At 50.9% G+C, this 13,327-nt stretch overlaps 1 protein-coding gene across 3 annotated transcripts; it reads left to right on the top strand.

Moving 5' to 3' along the window:
- The first annotated feature begins 840 nt into the window (after positions 1-840).
- ACTG1 (actin gamma 1) lies at positions 841-4,383 on the top strand. Of its 3 annotated transcripts, none has more exons than XM_038370853.2 (6): positions 841-948; positions 1,756-1,888; positions 2,005-2,244; positions 2,532-2,970; positions 3,147-3,328; positions 3,423-4,383. In XM_038370853.2, the coding sequence occupies exons 2-6, from the start codon at positions 1,766-1,768 to the stop codon at positions 3,564-3,566; spliced, it is 1,128 nt and encodes a 375-aa protein (XP_038226781.1). In that variant the 5' UTR covers positions 841-948; positions 1,756-1,765; the 3' UTR covers positions 3,567-4,383. The 3 variants fall into 3 exon arrangements, with proteins under 3 accessions (XP_038226781.1, XP_038226782.1, XP_043353445.1); XM_038370854.2 differs by having other exon boundaries at positions 868-948; positions 1,753-1,888; XM_043497510.1 differs by lacking the exon at positions 841-948 and having other exon boundaries at positions 1,747-1,888.
- Positions 4,384-13,327: the final 8,944 nt, after the last annotated feature.

Below are 13,327 nucleotides of genomic sequence, written 5' to 3'. Positions count from 1 at the left end.
GCCCGAGGGTGCCATTGGAGTGCACTGTGCAGGGTTTGGGGGTGTAATTGGGGTGCACGGCTCAGAGCCCGGGGGTGTCCCTGAGGCACACGGTGCAGGGTTTGGGGGTGTCCTTGGGGCACATGGTTCAGGGCCCCGCGGTGTCCTTGGGGCACACAGTGCAGGGTTTGGGGGTGTCCTTGAGGCACATGGTTCAGGGCCCGGGGGTGTCACTGGGGCACACGGTCCAGGGTTTGGGGGTGTCCCTGGGTCGCATGGTGCAGGGTTTGGTGGTGTCCTTGAGGCACACGGTTCAGGGCCCAGGGGTTTCCCTGGGGCGCATGGTACAGGGTTTGGGGGTGTCCTTGGGGCGCACGGTTCAGGGCCCGGTGGTGTCACTGGGGCACACAGTGCAGGGTTTGCAGGTATCCTTGAGGAACACGGTGCAGGGTTTGGGGGTGTCCCTGGGGCGCACGGTGCAAGGCCCGGGGGTGTCACTGCGGCACATGGTGCAGGGTTTGGGGGTGTCCTTGGGGCGCACGGTGCAGGGTTTGGGGGGGCATGGCAGTGGCCTAAGCTGTGACTGAGACGCCCAGCTCCAGCCGTGCCGGCGGCTGGGCTGCCCTGGTCCTGGGCAAGGGGAGCGCGACCCCCGAGCCCCGCTGCACCCCGGGCTCCCCTCCTCCCCTCCCCTCCCCTCCCCCGACTCGTTTTCGACGCAGGTTCCAGGGCGCGCTGAGCAAGGGAGGCGGGGCCAGCCGCCCCACGTGGCCTGGGCCGCGCCAGCCAATGGGAGCGCGTGTTTCTGAAAGATCTCCATATATGGCTATGTTCTCGGCCGGCGAGGCGGGGCCGGCGCCCCCGGGTATAAAAGCGCGGGGGTGCGCGCCAGACGCTCTCACTCAGCCAGCGGTAGCGGATCTGGCAGCCTCGCCTTTCCCAGCACCGAGAGAAGCCTCCTCCCCGCAGGTACTGGCCGCTCCCCTGGGCCCGGGGGGGTCTCCTGGCCGCCGGCTCGGGCCCCGGAGCCGCCCATCGCGGCCGCCTCGCCGGAGCGGGGCGAGCACGGGGTTCTCCCCCGGCGGGCCCCTGAGCAGCGCGTCCCTCTCTTCTCCTCCCCCCCCCCCCGTTCGGTTCGCGGTGGTATCGCCCGGCCAGCCGTTTGAATGGCGCGAGCCTGTGGGTGGGCCCTGGCCGGGCAGGGGCTGTGATTGGTCCCGCTGGCGGTGACGTCCCGAAGCGGGAGATTTGAATGGGGGAGGGCGGGGCTGCTTCTTCCCAGGCGCCGGAGAGGCTGGCGCGGGGCGGGGCAGCCAGCAGCCTCCTCGTTGCTCTGGCAACAGGCCCCCTGGGGCTTTGGGTGGGGCGCCCCGCGCGCGGGAGGGGGGGCGGCTGAGCCAGTCCTGCCTCGTGCTGGGGGGGCGGGGGAGGGCGGCTGGGCCTGGCCCCAGCCCTGACCCTGCTGCCCTCTTCCTGGAGCTGATCCCCCCCGCCCTGGCTGCTAGAGCAGGGCTGTGATGGGACTTAAACCTGTGCCTGGCCTGGGGGGGGCCCTGGCTGTTCCTGGGAGCTGCCCCCGCAGCCTCTTGTGGCCAAAAGCTTGAGTCCCTTGGGGGTGGATGGGTGGGGCAGGCACTTGCCTGCAGGCCTTAAGGGCCCAGCCCTCCTGGCCCGGTGGAGTGCGCTCCTGCGGCCATGACTTTGGGGGTGGTCAGGGGCTGAGGAGAGCACTGGATCTCCAGCGTTGCTGACCCAAGGCTCTCCTGTTCCCAGCAGATTCTCCAAGATGGAAGAAGAAATTGCAGCCCTTGTCATTGACAATGGCTCTGGTATGTGCAAAGCTGGCTTTGCAGGAGATGATGCGCCTCGGGCTGTGTTCCCCTCCATTGTCGGGCGCCCAAGACACCAGGTTAGTAGCCAAGCGGTGGAATGTGTGCTGTTTAAATGAGAGCGCTCTAGTAGAAGCCTGCCAGGTATTACAAAGATGGGCATCTTAAACTTAGGGCTTGTCTTTTTGCTTTAAAGGGTGTCATGGTTGGCATGGGGCAAAAGGACAGCTATGTAGGTGATGAGGCCCAGAGCAAGAGAGGTATCCTGACTCTGAAGTACCCTATTGAACACGGCATTGTCACCAACTGGGATGACATGGAGAAAATCTGGCATCATACTTTCTACAATGAGCTTCGTGTGGCACCTGAGGAACACCCTGTTCTGCTGACAGAAGCTCCCCTGAATCCCAAGGCCAACCGAGAGAAGATGACACAGGTACACTTGCTACAGTACAACAGTGATCTACCTTCCTCTGTTTTTTTTCACAAGCCATCTCTGAGTTATGACATCTTTTAAAAACCAAGTGTTCTTTCAATATTTTCAGGATTCTGTACTCCTGGCATTTCCTTCTTGAAGTCTCAGGTTTCTTTTATTTGTCTATTTCTGCCTGCTTTCTTTGCTTTTTTCCTTTCTCAACACATCAATTTTTGCATGCCAGCATGTTTTCTAACATTGGCTTGAGGGATTTTTATTTCTTGTAGTAAAACAAATTTTCTTTCTAGATCATGTTCGAGACCTTCAACACCCCAGCCATGTATGTTGCTATCCAGGCAGTGTTGTCCCTGTATGCCTCTGGTCGTACCACTGGTATTGTTATGGACTCTGGTGATGGTGTTACCCATACTGTGCCCATCTATGAAGGTTACGCTCTGCCCCACGCAATCCTGCGTCTGGACTTAGCTGGCCGAGACCTGACAGACTACCTCATGAAGATTCTGACAGAAAGAGGCTACAGCTTCACCACAACAGCTGAAAGGGAAATTGTACGTGACATAAAGGAAAAGCTGTGCTACGTTGCACTGGATTTTGAACAGGAGATGGCTACTGCTGCTTCATCTTCCTCCCTGGAGAAAAGCTACGAACTGCCTGATGGTCAGGTGATCACCATTGGCAATGAGAGGTTCAGGTGTCCAGAGGCCCTCTTCCAGCCATCCTTCCTGGGTAAGTATCTGCCAAACCATATTGAGGACCAATCCTTGTCTGGAACATGATTGATTCAATGAGACTCATGAACTGCAAGCGCTATCTTTCCAGTTTGCCTGTGATTGCAACCTAAATCTGGGGTTGGGATGGTGTTTAACTACCTGTGTACTAAGTCTCACCACTCCTGTCTCTAGGTATGGAATCCTGTGGCATTCATGAGACCACTTTCAACTCTATCATGAAGTGTGATGTAGATATTCGAAAGGACCTGTATGCCAACACAGTATTGTCTGGGGGGACCACAATGTACCCTGGAATTGCTGACAGAATGCAAAAGGAAATCACAGCTCTGGCACCCAGTACAATGAAAATTAAGGTAAATAAAACTCTGAAAAAATAGAGCCAATGAGTTATGGAGGGTGACTGTCTAGAAGGGTGACCTTGGCAACTGACTTCTCGTTTTCTTTTAGATTATTGCTCCACCTGAACGTAAATACTCTGTCTGGATTGGTGGTTCCATCCTGGCTTCCCTCTCTACCTTCCAGCAGATGTGGATCAGCAAGCAGGAATATGATGAGTCTGGCCCATCCATTGTCCACCGTAAATGCTTCTAAATGGACTGCTAGCAGATGCACAGCATTTGCTGCATGAATTTTCACAAGTATATGTTTGCCTGGGCAAATTTATACACTTCATGCTAGCCTCATAAAACTGGAATTAAGCCTTCCTTCAAAAGAAACTTGCCCTTGGAAAGTCTGTATCTGAGACAAAGAGCGGTGTTGGATTGAGCTGTTGCTGATTTGACCCTGTAGTCAAGTTAACTGGTCCCTTGGTATACATTTTAGCATAATACCCTGTACATATCTGAACTAAACCTTGGTACAGGTGCCATCACTCTTGTGATAAAATGCTAGGGTTAACTTGTATTTGTGGAAGAGAATCTGCCTGTGACTCTAGTTCCGGTAGCTGGCTAGTATTGACTAGTGGCACCTCATTTAAACTCTGCAGGGCTTGAGACTGATTTGTACAGGGTATTTGAGGTCAGACTTCCAATACACAAAGCGCTAAGTATTCCAGATTTTGGTATAGAGGCTGGTAGGAGTTCATCAAAGAACTTACTTCTGTTGCTGCCGTTCTAGCAAGGCTGGAAAACATTATCCAAGCCTTAGGAACCAGTTTTCCTTTTCTTACCCCTCCTGTATCCCAACAGAACATCCTTGGGGCAAAAGTTACTCAACTTAAGTTGCTGCAAGTTTGCATTTACACCTGTAAATTCTACACCAAGTTTAATTTATGTATGATTTTTGTATGTTGCCTTAATGTTCTCACATGACAGTAGAAAACCAAAATTTGTAAGTCATCCTGAAGTTGAGGAATTGTAATGCCCAATACATCCTTGTGTAAGGGAAAATAAAGCACTGCAGACAACTACTCTGGGCGTGTGTCTCTTCAGAAGGGGAGAAGGATCTTGGACTCAAAGTCCTGGGCTAAATATAAATAGCATGCAAGGTTTGTTAAACATCCAGTGACATTCTCAGCTTCTTGTACAGGCTTGCCTGATGGCTCAATTTTTCAAGCTCAAACTGGCTTCCTTGGCCTTTGCTGGCTCTAAGCCAAACCTCTTTCCTACCTTAATTGCCAGCTTTTGTGCAGACAATGACTTGATCCTAATCAAGAGCTCTAAAAATGGAATTTTCCTTGCTAAGAGTCTGAATTATTAGGCAATGTCTCAAGCTGGTCTAGATGGACAAGTTTTGGAATAACTTCAAGTTCTTGGTCTCTCCCTTGTCCCTAGTACAGGTATGAGAAAACAGCCCCTGGCTTGTGTGGCCTAGTACCACTAAACACCAATAGCATAACCAATCAACATCGATCAGGCCCTACTGGCTTATGCGGGGGGAGGGAGGTGAAAGGATAATGAATGTCCTTTAAGGTTTCTGACTTCTGTTAAGCCAGCTTGAATTTTGCATAAAGAGCAAAGCAGAGTGAATAGGCCTCTAGGATACATAAGAGCTTCAGAGGTGTAACATCCAGTTGGTGGTCCTTGAAGATAGGAGTGGACTACTCCATTTGGGCCAAGCAAGCCTGCTTGGGCTCACTAACTCCCCCTCACAGCTAGTGGAGGGGCAAGAAAGCATCTAGTAGTATAGGACAGCGCTTCCTCCCTACTACTGCAGGAAAGGTGATCTGTTCACACCATTATTCATGGGGATCTTGCTGTGAAAGGGACACACAACAAGTCCTGGGAGCTTGGCTGGAGGGCTAACCCAATTCCCTAGCAGTGCTGAGTCAACTCTTCCCTGTAATGACTCATACTGGTGCACAGAGCAATAACTAGATGCCTGATTATTCCCCTTCAGAAACTCATTCAGCAGCTGCTGGTAATTCAAGTAGTATAAACATGTTAATGTACTTCACTATCTGAATTTCTGAACCTTCCTTTCACTGCATGTGTAATGGTTGCAATAGCTAGGGGCCTTGATTGCCCCATGCATAGGTCTTGGCCCTAGAAATGCTAGTAAGTTCTGGCCTTTGTTCAGGTGCAATCCTGCAAACTCCCCATTTCAGTTTGTGGCTCAAACTTCAATTGCTCTTTGGCAAGATTGTTGGAAGTTGATGAATTCAACGAGCGTGCCTAGTTTTGCCAAGGACGAAATTTCTGATGGATGGAACCCTATAGAGTTTATTTGAAATATACACCAAGTGGATTCTAGGGTTTAGCATTAGTGAGTTTCCTGGTGGTAGACGGTTGCCTTGTTGCAGAAGAGATGAGTTTTCTGCCATATGCAGAGGCACCATGTAGAAAACTGGATGGTTTCCATAACATGGAGCATTCAACTGAGGGCTGTAAATTTCAATGTGCTGCACAAACAGTAACTCATACAAAACCCTGTATGATAAGTATTGTTCTAAATAGGGGAGAAGAGATGCTAATTAATCGAAATACTGAAGGTCCTGCAGTGAGTTAGTGGCAGAGCTGCAATTAGGTTCTTACATTTGCTTCTCTAATTACTGCTGTACCACTGTTCAAAACCTTGCAGTTAAATGTTAAACAGCGGTGCTGCTGTGTTAAAGCACCATGGCAACTGGGCTTACAGTCTAACAACTTTCCTCGTCGCACACACAAGCTGCTGTGGCCAATAAATCAGCTTTGCAGTTTGGTTTTGTACAGTAGCGCTCTGATGAACTGCCTGCTTTTCAGCCACTTAGTTTTTCCTTGCAAATAGAAATAAGGTGATCAGCCACCCCTGGGGCATGTGATGATGTGGGGTAACAAGTATGGTGAAGCTGGGGCAGGGAGGGCAATAAGTACAGGCTATTGGGGTGGCTGCAGGGATAGAGGATTGGGCTGTTACCTTACAGGTGTTTTGGAGTCCTAGGCTAAGGAGAGAGCAAAATCACATGATTTGAAAAGCAGAACTCAATAAGGCTGCTTGGTCCAGATCCACAGAGGTATTTAGGCTCCTCTCTTCCATTGGTCATCTGGGCCCTTGTCACTCACTGCTCCCCAGAACCTGGGCACTGTTTGGGAGGTTCTCCAGGGACTCTAATTACCTTGGATTTTTTTATTCTCCCTTTCCAAGGCCTCCTGCCTAGATCTTTTCTGCATTTGCCTTTCCCACCATTACAGAGATTCTTACCTGACCTTAGCAACAGTGAGTGGGGTTAGTGCTTTGTGTAGCCCCAGCCGTAATGACATGCCCCAGAATTCATCCCTTCTATTTCCCTCCCGATGGAGACAAGGGGCTCCCCACTGACCTGGAGAGGGAAAGCCCAGTCTTGGGGTTGAGGACCCCACCTGAGTCTGTTGGTCTTGACTCCTGATGGCGGCTGGGTACAAATACTAATGTTAATTAAAAACTTCACTTCCAGGCCTGTTTCCCTGGTGGCAGGTGCCGAGTGCTTCCAACCAACCAAGCTTTCATATCTCCGGGCTGAACAAAACGCTAAGGGAGGAGCAGCTTGCTTTCAATGGAAAGTATTTCCATGCAAAATCCTACCTTAAGCACGTCTTCATCAATCGCTATTTTAGAACTGGCCAGACAGGATCAAACTTGGGGTTCGTCTAGCCCAGTGTTTTGTCTCTGGCAGTGGCTGGCAACAGATGCTTCAGAGGAAGAAATCCTGCATGAGGCAACCTGCCCCCAGGGAAAGTTTCTTCCTGACTCCCACCAGCTAGAGATCATTTGGGCCCTGGAGAATGAGGGTTTATATACCTGCCAGAGCTCTTCGGCCTGGTCTACACTAAAAAGTTATATCGCTTGGGGGTGAAAAATTCATGCCCAAGTGATGTGTTAAGCTGATTAATCCACATTGCAGACAGTGCTAAGTCGACGGAAGAATTCTGTCAGCCTAGCTACTGCCTCTCAGGGAGGTGGAGTACCTATGCCCATGGAGAACCCCTCCTATGGACGAAGGGAGTGTCTACACAGAAGCAGTCCTGCGCTTTTGAATCCTGTTACACACCTGGCTTCCGTTCTAACTTGTGCACAGTGCTGAGTCCCACTGGAGGGCTTGGGGCTAGTGCCCTGTGTCTGGTGCATTAGGCATTTCCACTGGCACAGCAGACTATATTTTCACCGTGGGGGTGGATTTGAAAAACACCAGGTGGCAATTTTTGCCAAGCTGTTAGGTGCCATAATAGAGTCATAACCTGTCTCACATTGGCTTTTGCTGTGTGATTTGCCAGGGAGATGGGGGTGAGGGGAGGGAGCCAACGTGTTTTGTTCATCCATAAATATCCTTAAAAATGAACAAGAGGGATGGGTAACTCCCAACTAGAGTGGAAAGCTGGGTTTGGATTCTGTGGGGCAGGAAGATTTCCTCTGCCATGGAAAAACAATTCAGTCTTCAGAGATGCCGTTTGGGATGCCTAACAGATGTCAAGCTAAATACGCGGAATCTGTCTGTTGGAGAAATTTTAGTTGGCAGCCAGCCGCTTGCTTCTATGTATCCACAAAGGCCTTAGCTCTAAATCCCCTTTCAAGTGTTCGCATATTACAGGATATGATGTACTGTTCTTAACCTCCTAGGTAGAATGTTTGCACATTAATCACTCCAGAAAAAAAAAGAACGAAAGAAAGTCTGCAGGGGAATGTGCAGGGGGAGCGGAAGGATGTGGCTGCTTAGTCAGAGCAGCCGGTACTCTGCATCCCAGACCAGTGAGCTGTGAGATCATCCTGCACCTTCGTATTGGAGCTGCAGGCGTTCCGGCCAAGGGCGGCTTCTCACGTCGCTTGCCGCACCCCGTCGGTCTCTCGCTGGACATATATGGCAATGCCACAGGGGTGAGGCACTTGGGGCCTCCCAAAGCACCTTGGGTTTGCGTGGCAAGGGCGTGGGGAGGGAAGGGACGCGCTGAGCCAGCCCTTGGAATGACGTGGGGGGAGGGGGTTGCAGTTTCTTAACTCCTGTGGGACAGCTGCTCCATCGGTTGACTTGTGTGGCTTCTTAGCACCAATTTATGCCAGCTGAGGATCTGGCCCTACACTGGGATTTCTTAGTGATCCCAATCCTGAATTTATGCAAGCGTGTTACCGCCCTCAGGCTCCTGCAGATAAAGGGGTGTTGTGCTGTTTGCCGTTGTTTGCCTCTCTCTGCATTCGGTGGGCTTGCTACGATATAGATATTCAGGCCTGTCTGTAAAGGCCTAGACTCTAAGAATTTAGGTGTATTCTTATCACTTGGCTAGTTGTAGAGGTATAAAAGAAAGAATCAAAATCACTGTCTGCCGGTGTAAGGGCCTTCTCCTGCTGTGACCGTCTGAGGCCCTGTGCTTAGGCTAAGGCTTTTGGCTAAGCAGCAGAGGCAGCCATAAGCTGGGAAGCAACCGGTCACCTCCTCACATCCCAAACTAGTCCCATTGAAAGCAGGTGCTATTGGGCTGTTAGGATACAATCCTGCCCTGATAATGCCTGTCGCCTCCAGAGAAAGGGAAGTGCCTAAAGATGTAAAAGGAAACTTAGTTTGGTAGCATCCTGTCTGGCAAGAACTCACTGATCAATAGCTGGGATGTGAAATCCTCATTTCTGTGTTGTTCTATCACTGTAGTCCCCATTTCCCTATTGTTTGTCTGTATAATCTCTGTCCGGTTCTGTGATTGTTCCTGTCTGCTGTATAATTAATTTTGCTGGGTGTGAACTAATTAATGTGGTGGGATAATAATAATTGGTTAAATAATCATGTTACAATATGTTAGGATTGGTTAGTTAAATTTCAGTAAAATGGTTAGTTAAGGTACAGCTAAGCAGAACTCAAGTTTTACTATATAGTCTGCAGTCTATCAGGGGGTGGGTGGATGGGGGAAATTGGAATCATGTTTGGCTAAGGGCAGGAATGGGAACAGGGACACAGGTGTAAGGCTCTGTGGTGTCAGCGCTGGGAAGGGGGACACTAAGGAAGGAAACTGGAATCATGCTTGCTGGAATTTCACCCCAATAAACATCGAATTGTTTGCACCTTTGGACTTCAGGTATTGTTGCTCTCTGCTCCTCCTCCAGATTCCCGTTGTGCATCCCACGATCCCATCGGCTCTTTTGGCCAGTGTTGCACTGGGAGCTCACGTTCAGCTGATTTCCCCCAAAAAAATCTTTTATAGCATCAATGCTCCCCAAAACAGTCCCCCACCCTGGCAGCATGGCCTGCCTTCTCTGTTCCCAGATGTGTAGTTACATGTAGTTATATTCAAACACCCTTTGTTTGCTTGTATCCAGGTTACCAAGCGATACCAGCTGGCTGTGTATCAGTGTATCAGTGACCTGGCCTCTGCATTATTTCCCACTCCCCCAATTTTTGAGTCATCGGTAAACTTTATCAGTGATGAGTTTCTGTCTTCTCCCGGGTCAATGGTAAAAATGTTAAATAGAGAAGGGCCAAGGACCGATCCCTACAGGACCCCACTGGTAACACGCCCACTCCATGGTTATTCCCCGCTTACCGGTACATGTTCAGACTTACAGTTGTCCAGTTTTTAATCCATTTTGTGTGTTTCGGGTTAATTTTGTATCAGGAGAACCCGGCCCTGTCTGCCGAGGGGACTCCCAGGGCTGTGGGAGGAATAGGCTAAGTCTGAGGCCATGGCAGGGCATTTGTTGAAGGCTCGACAGCTGCCGCAGTGAATGAGGATGCTCAAGGGGCCAGCGAGAGCAGAGGGCCCCTCCGAAAGGCACCAGTGAGCACTGGCGCTCTCTCCCAGCGGCTGCCAGGGGACTGATCACCCACGAGGGGTTTCACAGAACAGGAGGCGAGCACCCGACTCAGCGGCAGTTCCACGAAAAGAAGCCAGGTACAAGGAGAATCCCGCCGGGACATGTAGTGGCCGCCATTAACTGCATCAACCTGGTGTGATAAATAAAGTGGGGGTAGCTTCCTTTTATGGACACCCAGCCAGCCAGTTAGCTATAAAGTCCCTCTTGGTAGCTGTTCTCTACTTGCGTTACCTGTAAAGGGTTAAGAAGTCCCTCAGGTAAAGGGGAAAAAAGGTGGGCACCTGACCAAAAGAGCCAATGGGAAGCCTAGAACTTTTTAAAATGGGGAACAAAACTTTCCCTTTGTCTGGTTTCAGAGGAGCAGCCGTGTTCGTCTGTATCCGCAAAAAGAAAAGGAGGACTTGTGGCACCTTAGAGACTAATGCTCAAATAAATTTGTTAGTCTCTAAGGTGCCACAAGTCCTCCTTTTCTTTTTCCCTTTGTCTGCTGCTCTCCTGGAAAGAGGGGAACAAAGGGCAGCAGGAATGCTGTGTAAAGCTTAAGCCAGGTATGATCATAAATCATCAGATCATACCTAGAACTACTTATCTGAACTTTAAATGTGTAAGTAGATCAGAATGTTTAGCTAGACGCAATCAGGTTTATTTCTGTTTATTTTTTCAGGCTTGTGGATCTCTGTGCTAACCCGTGACGCTTTTGTTTGCTTGTAACCTTTAAGCTGAACCCCCAAGAAAGCTGTTTCGGGTTCTTCATTTTTGTAATTGTTTCTTTTAAGATCTACCAAAAAGCCTGAGTTCCAGATGTATTTTTTCCCTTTTTGTTTTTAATAAAATTTACCTTTTTAAAGAACAGGATTGGATTTCTGGTGTCCTAAGCGGTTTGTACATGTTGTTTGATTAGCTGATAGCCACGGCTAATTTCCTTTGTTTTCTTTTTCAGCTCTTCCCTGGGGGGGGGGGGTGTGAAAGGGCTTGAGGGTACCCACAGGGAGGAATTCCCAAGTGCTCCTTCCTGGGTTCAAAGGGTTTTTTTTGCATTTGGATGGTGGTAGCGTTGTAACCTTGGGAGTTTAATGCCAGCCTGGAGTGGCAAGTATTAATTTTTAGAATCCTTGTGGGTCCCTATCTTCTGCACTCGGAGTGACAGAGTGGGGATTCAGCCTTGACACCTGGTAAAGGTCAAACACTACTTTGTGGGCTCCCTGCCCTGCCGGGGCCTTGGCAGGAATGGAGTGACTCGTCTCCCCCGGTCCTGAGAGAAATGAAATGCATCAATATCGTGGCTACTGCTGCTGTGTGGGCATGTTGGGGGAGGGGAATGGGATGAGGGGGTGGGGGGAAGGAATGGGGGAGGGGGAGAGTGGGGAGGGGTAGGGTAGGGCAGTGGGGGAAGAGGGAAGATGGAGGCAGGGGTGGGGAGGGGAAGGGAGAGAAGGCAAGATTGGGGGTGAGGGGTATAGAAAGGGGTGGGGTGAGAAATGGGACGAGGGAGAGATGGGAGGGGTGGGCAGGGGGAAGTGATGGGGAGGGGTGGAGAGGAGGTGACTGGTGGAAACTTTACCAAAGCTTCAAAGTCCTGCAGGCTAATGTGGTGTGTAGAGAAATGAGGTGAGTGGGGAAGACAATCGAATCCAGCGTCCTGAGAATAGTAGGTGGCTAGTGACCTCCCCATTCACACACGTACATGTTACTCCGTGGGTGACTGTCAGCCCGTGAGACTGGTCCCATTGACAAGCACAGGGCTGCCTGCGGGAATAAATTGGACACCCCGGGACTCTGCACCAGAGCTAGGCCTGGGCGTAAATGGGATGTGAGCGTCAGGACTGGCTCGGCGTGTTACAGATCTCAGGGATGCTGATGGAGACAAGAGGTAATAACAGCCAGGTCTGGAGGGGTAAGGGTTAGGGTTAGGGATTTTCATCAAAAAACTGAAAATTGTGGCTCTGAAGCCAAATCATAGGGTGGGGAGCGGGTTTCGTTGACAAACATGGACATTTTTTCACAGACATTTCCATTTAGGTGAACTCCTGGGCTCTCAGCAGTCTGGCCCCTGCTGTCGCTGCTGGGGGTGGAGCACTTGAACCATCTGGGCAAAGTGACTTGGCTGGGGTCACCGAGTGAGTCTGTGGCGAAGCTGGGAGTTGAAGTTGGCTCTCCTGAGACACAGCACAGGCTGTAAGCACTAGGCCGCGCTTCCTTTTGCAATTGGTGCTCAGTCCCTCCCTCCCTGGAGTCACTGGGAGTTCTGCTTGAGCAAAGACTGGGCCAAAATAACATCAACACCTTGGATTTGATCCTTGGAAGTTCCTGCCGCTGCTGCCCAGGTGCTGCATGGCCCTCCCTCATGCAGGCGGTCCCAGGGGCTCCGGGTCAGCCCTGCTGCTGTCACGGCAGTGAACACCTGCTGGCCATGGCCGTTCTCCATCTCCCTCTGAGCCCCGGTGCCAGAGGATGTTCAGGAGCCAACGGTGACTCTGCAGAGATGTGGAATTCTTCTTCTTCTTCTCCTCTTCTCTTAGTATTAACCATTTGCCTGACAGGAAGATTTAAAGAAAAGGAAGAAAAAAATCAATAACCCCATTCTGCCGAAAAGTCCCCCGGGCTTTCTCAGCAGGGCTTTGCGAGCCTGTGCTAAGTCATTTCACCAGATGGGGCTCAGGTCAGAGCTGGGCTTATTCTGGTAGTGAATCCCCAGAGCAGAGTTGGCTTCAGGAAAATTCTCCCAGCACCTTTTCCTCACCGCAGCCTGGCAGCAGTGTGCAGGCGGGAGAGCAGGGTCGGTGGCGATGGCTGCCTGTCCGAGGTGCCAAGCTGTGTGCGATAAGCCGATGGGTAATGTGATTAGAGCGGCTGCAGAGAGCTCAACACTATGTTCCGGCCTCCCGTTGCTCTCTTGATTCCAGGCTCTTTCTGTTCCCAACTCTCCAGGCTTGACAGGGTCCCCGCGGCGCCAGCATTCCCTGCCTGGCCTCTCTTTTGTCTCGGGATAAAGGGCCTGTCCTCTCGGAGAATTCAGCAGCCAGATGTCACATGTGGAGCCCCAGAGGGGTCTGTCTAATAAATTCTGCTCTCCCCTTTTATAGGGAAATATTGATTCTCTTCTGCCAATGAGGCTGCTTTAGCCCAGCAAATGCCCGTGGTGCCAGGTCCTTGTGGGTGGGGGAGGT

Source organism: Dermochelys coriacea, chromosome 14 (genome assembly GCF_009764565.3).
Source record: "Dermochelys coriacea isolate rDerCor1 chromosome 14, rDerCor1.pri.v4, whole genome shotgun sequence".
NCBI lineage: Eukaryota > Metazoa > Chordata > Testudines > Dermochelyidae > Dermochelys > Dermochelys coriacea.
The sequence above is the reverse complement of the archived record's forward strand: the minus strand, read 5'-3'. Positions and strand labels throughout refer to the sequence as shown.

Coding starts and splice junctions, on each gene's coding strand:
- ACTG1 (XM_038370853.2), top strand. CDS start 1,766: ATGGAAGAAGAAATTGCAGCCCTTGTCATTGACAATGGCTCTGGTATG. Junction 2,245..2,531: donor ACCGAGAGAAGATGACACAG/GTACACTTGCTA, acceptor TTTTCTTTCTAG/ATCATGTTCGAGACCTTCAA. Junction 3,329..3,422: donor CCAGTACAATGAAAATTAAG/GTAAATAAAACT, acceptor GTTTTCTTTTAG/ATTATTGCTCCACCTGAACG.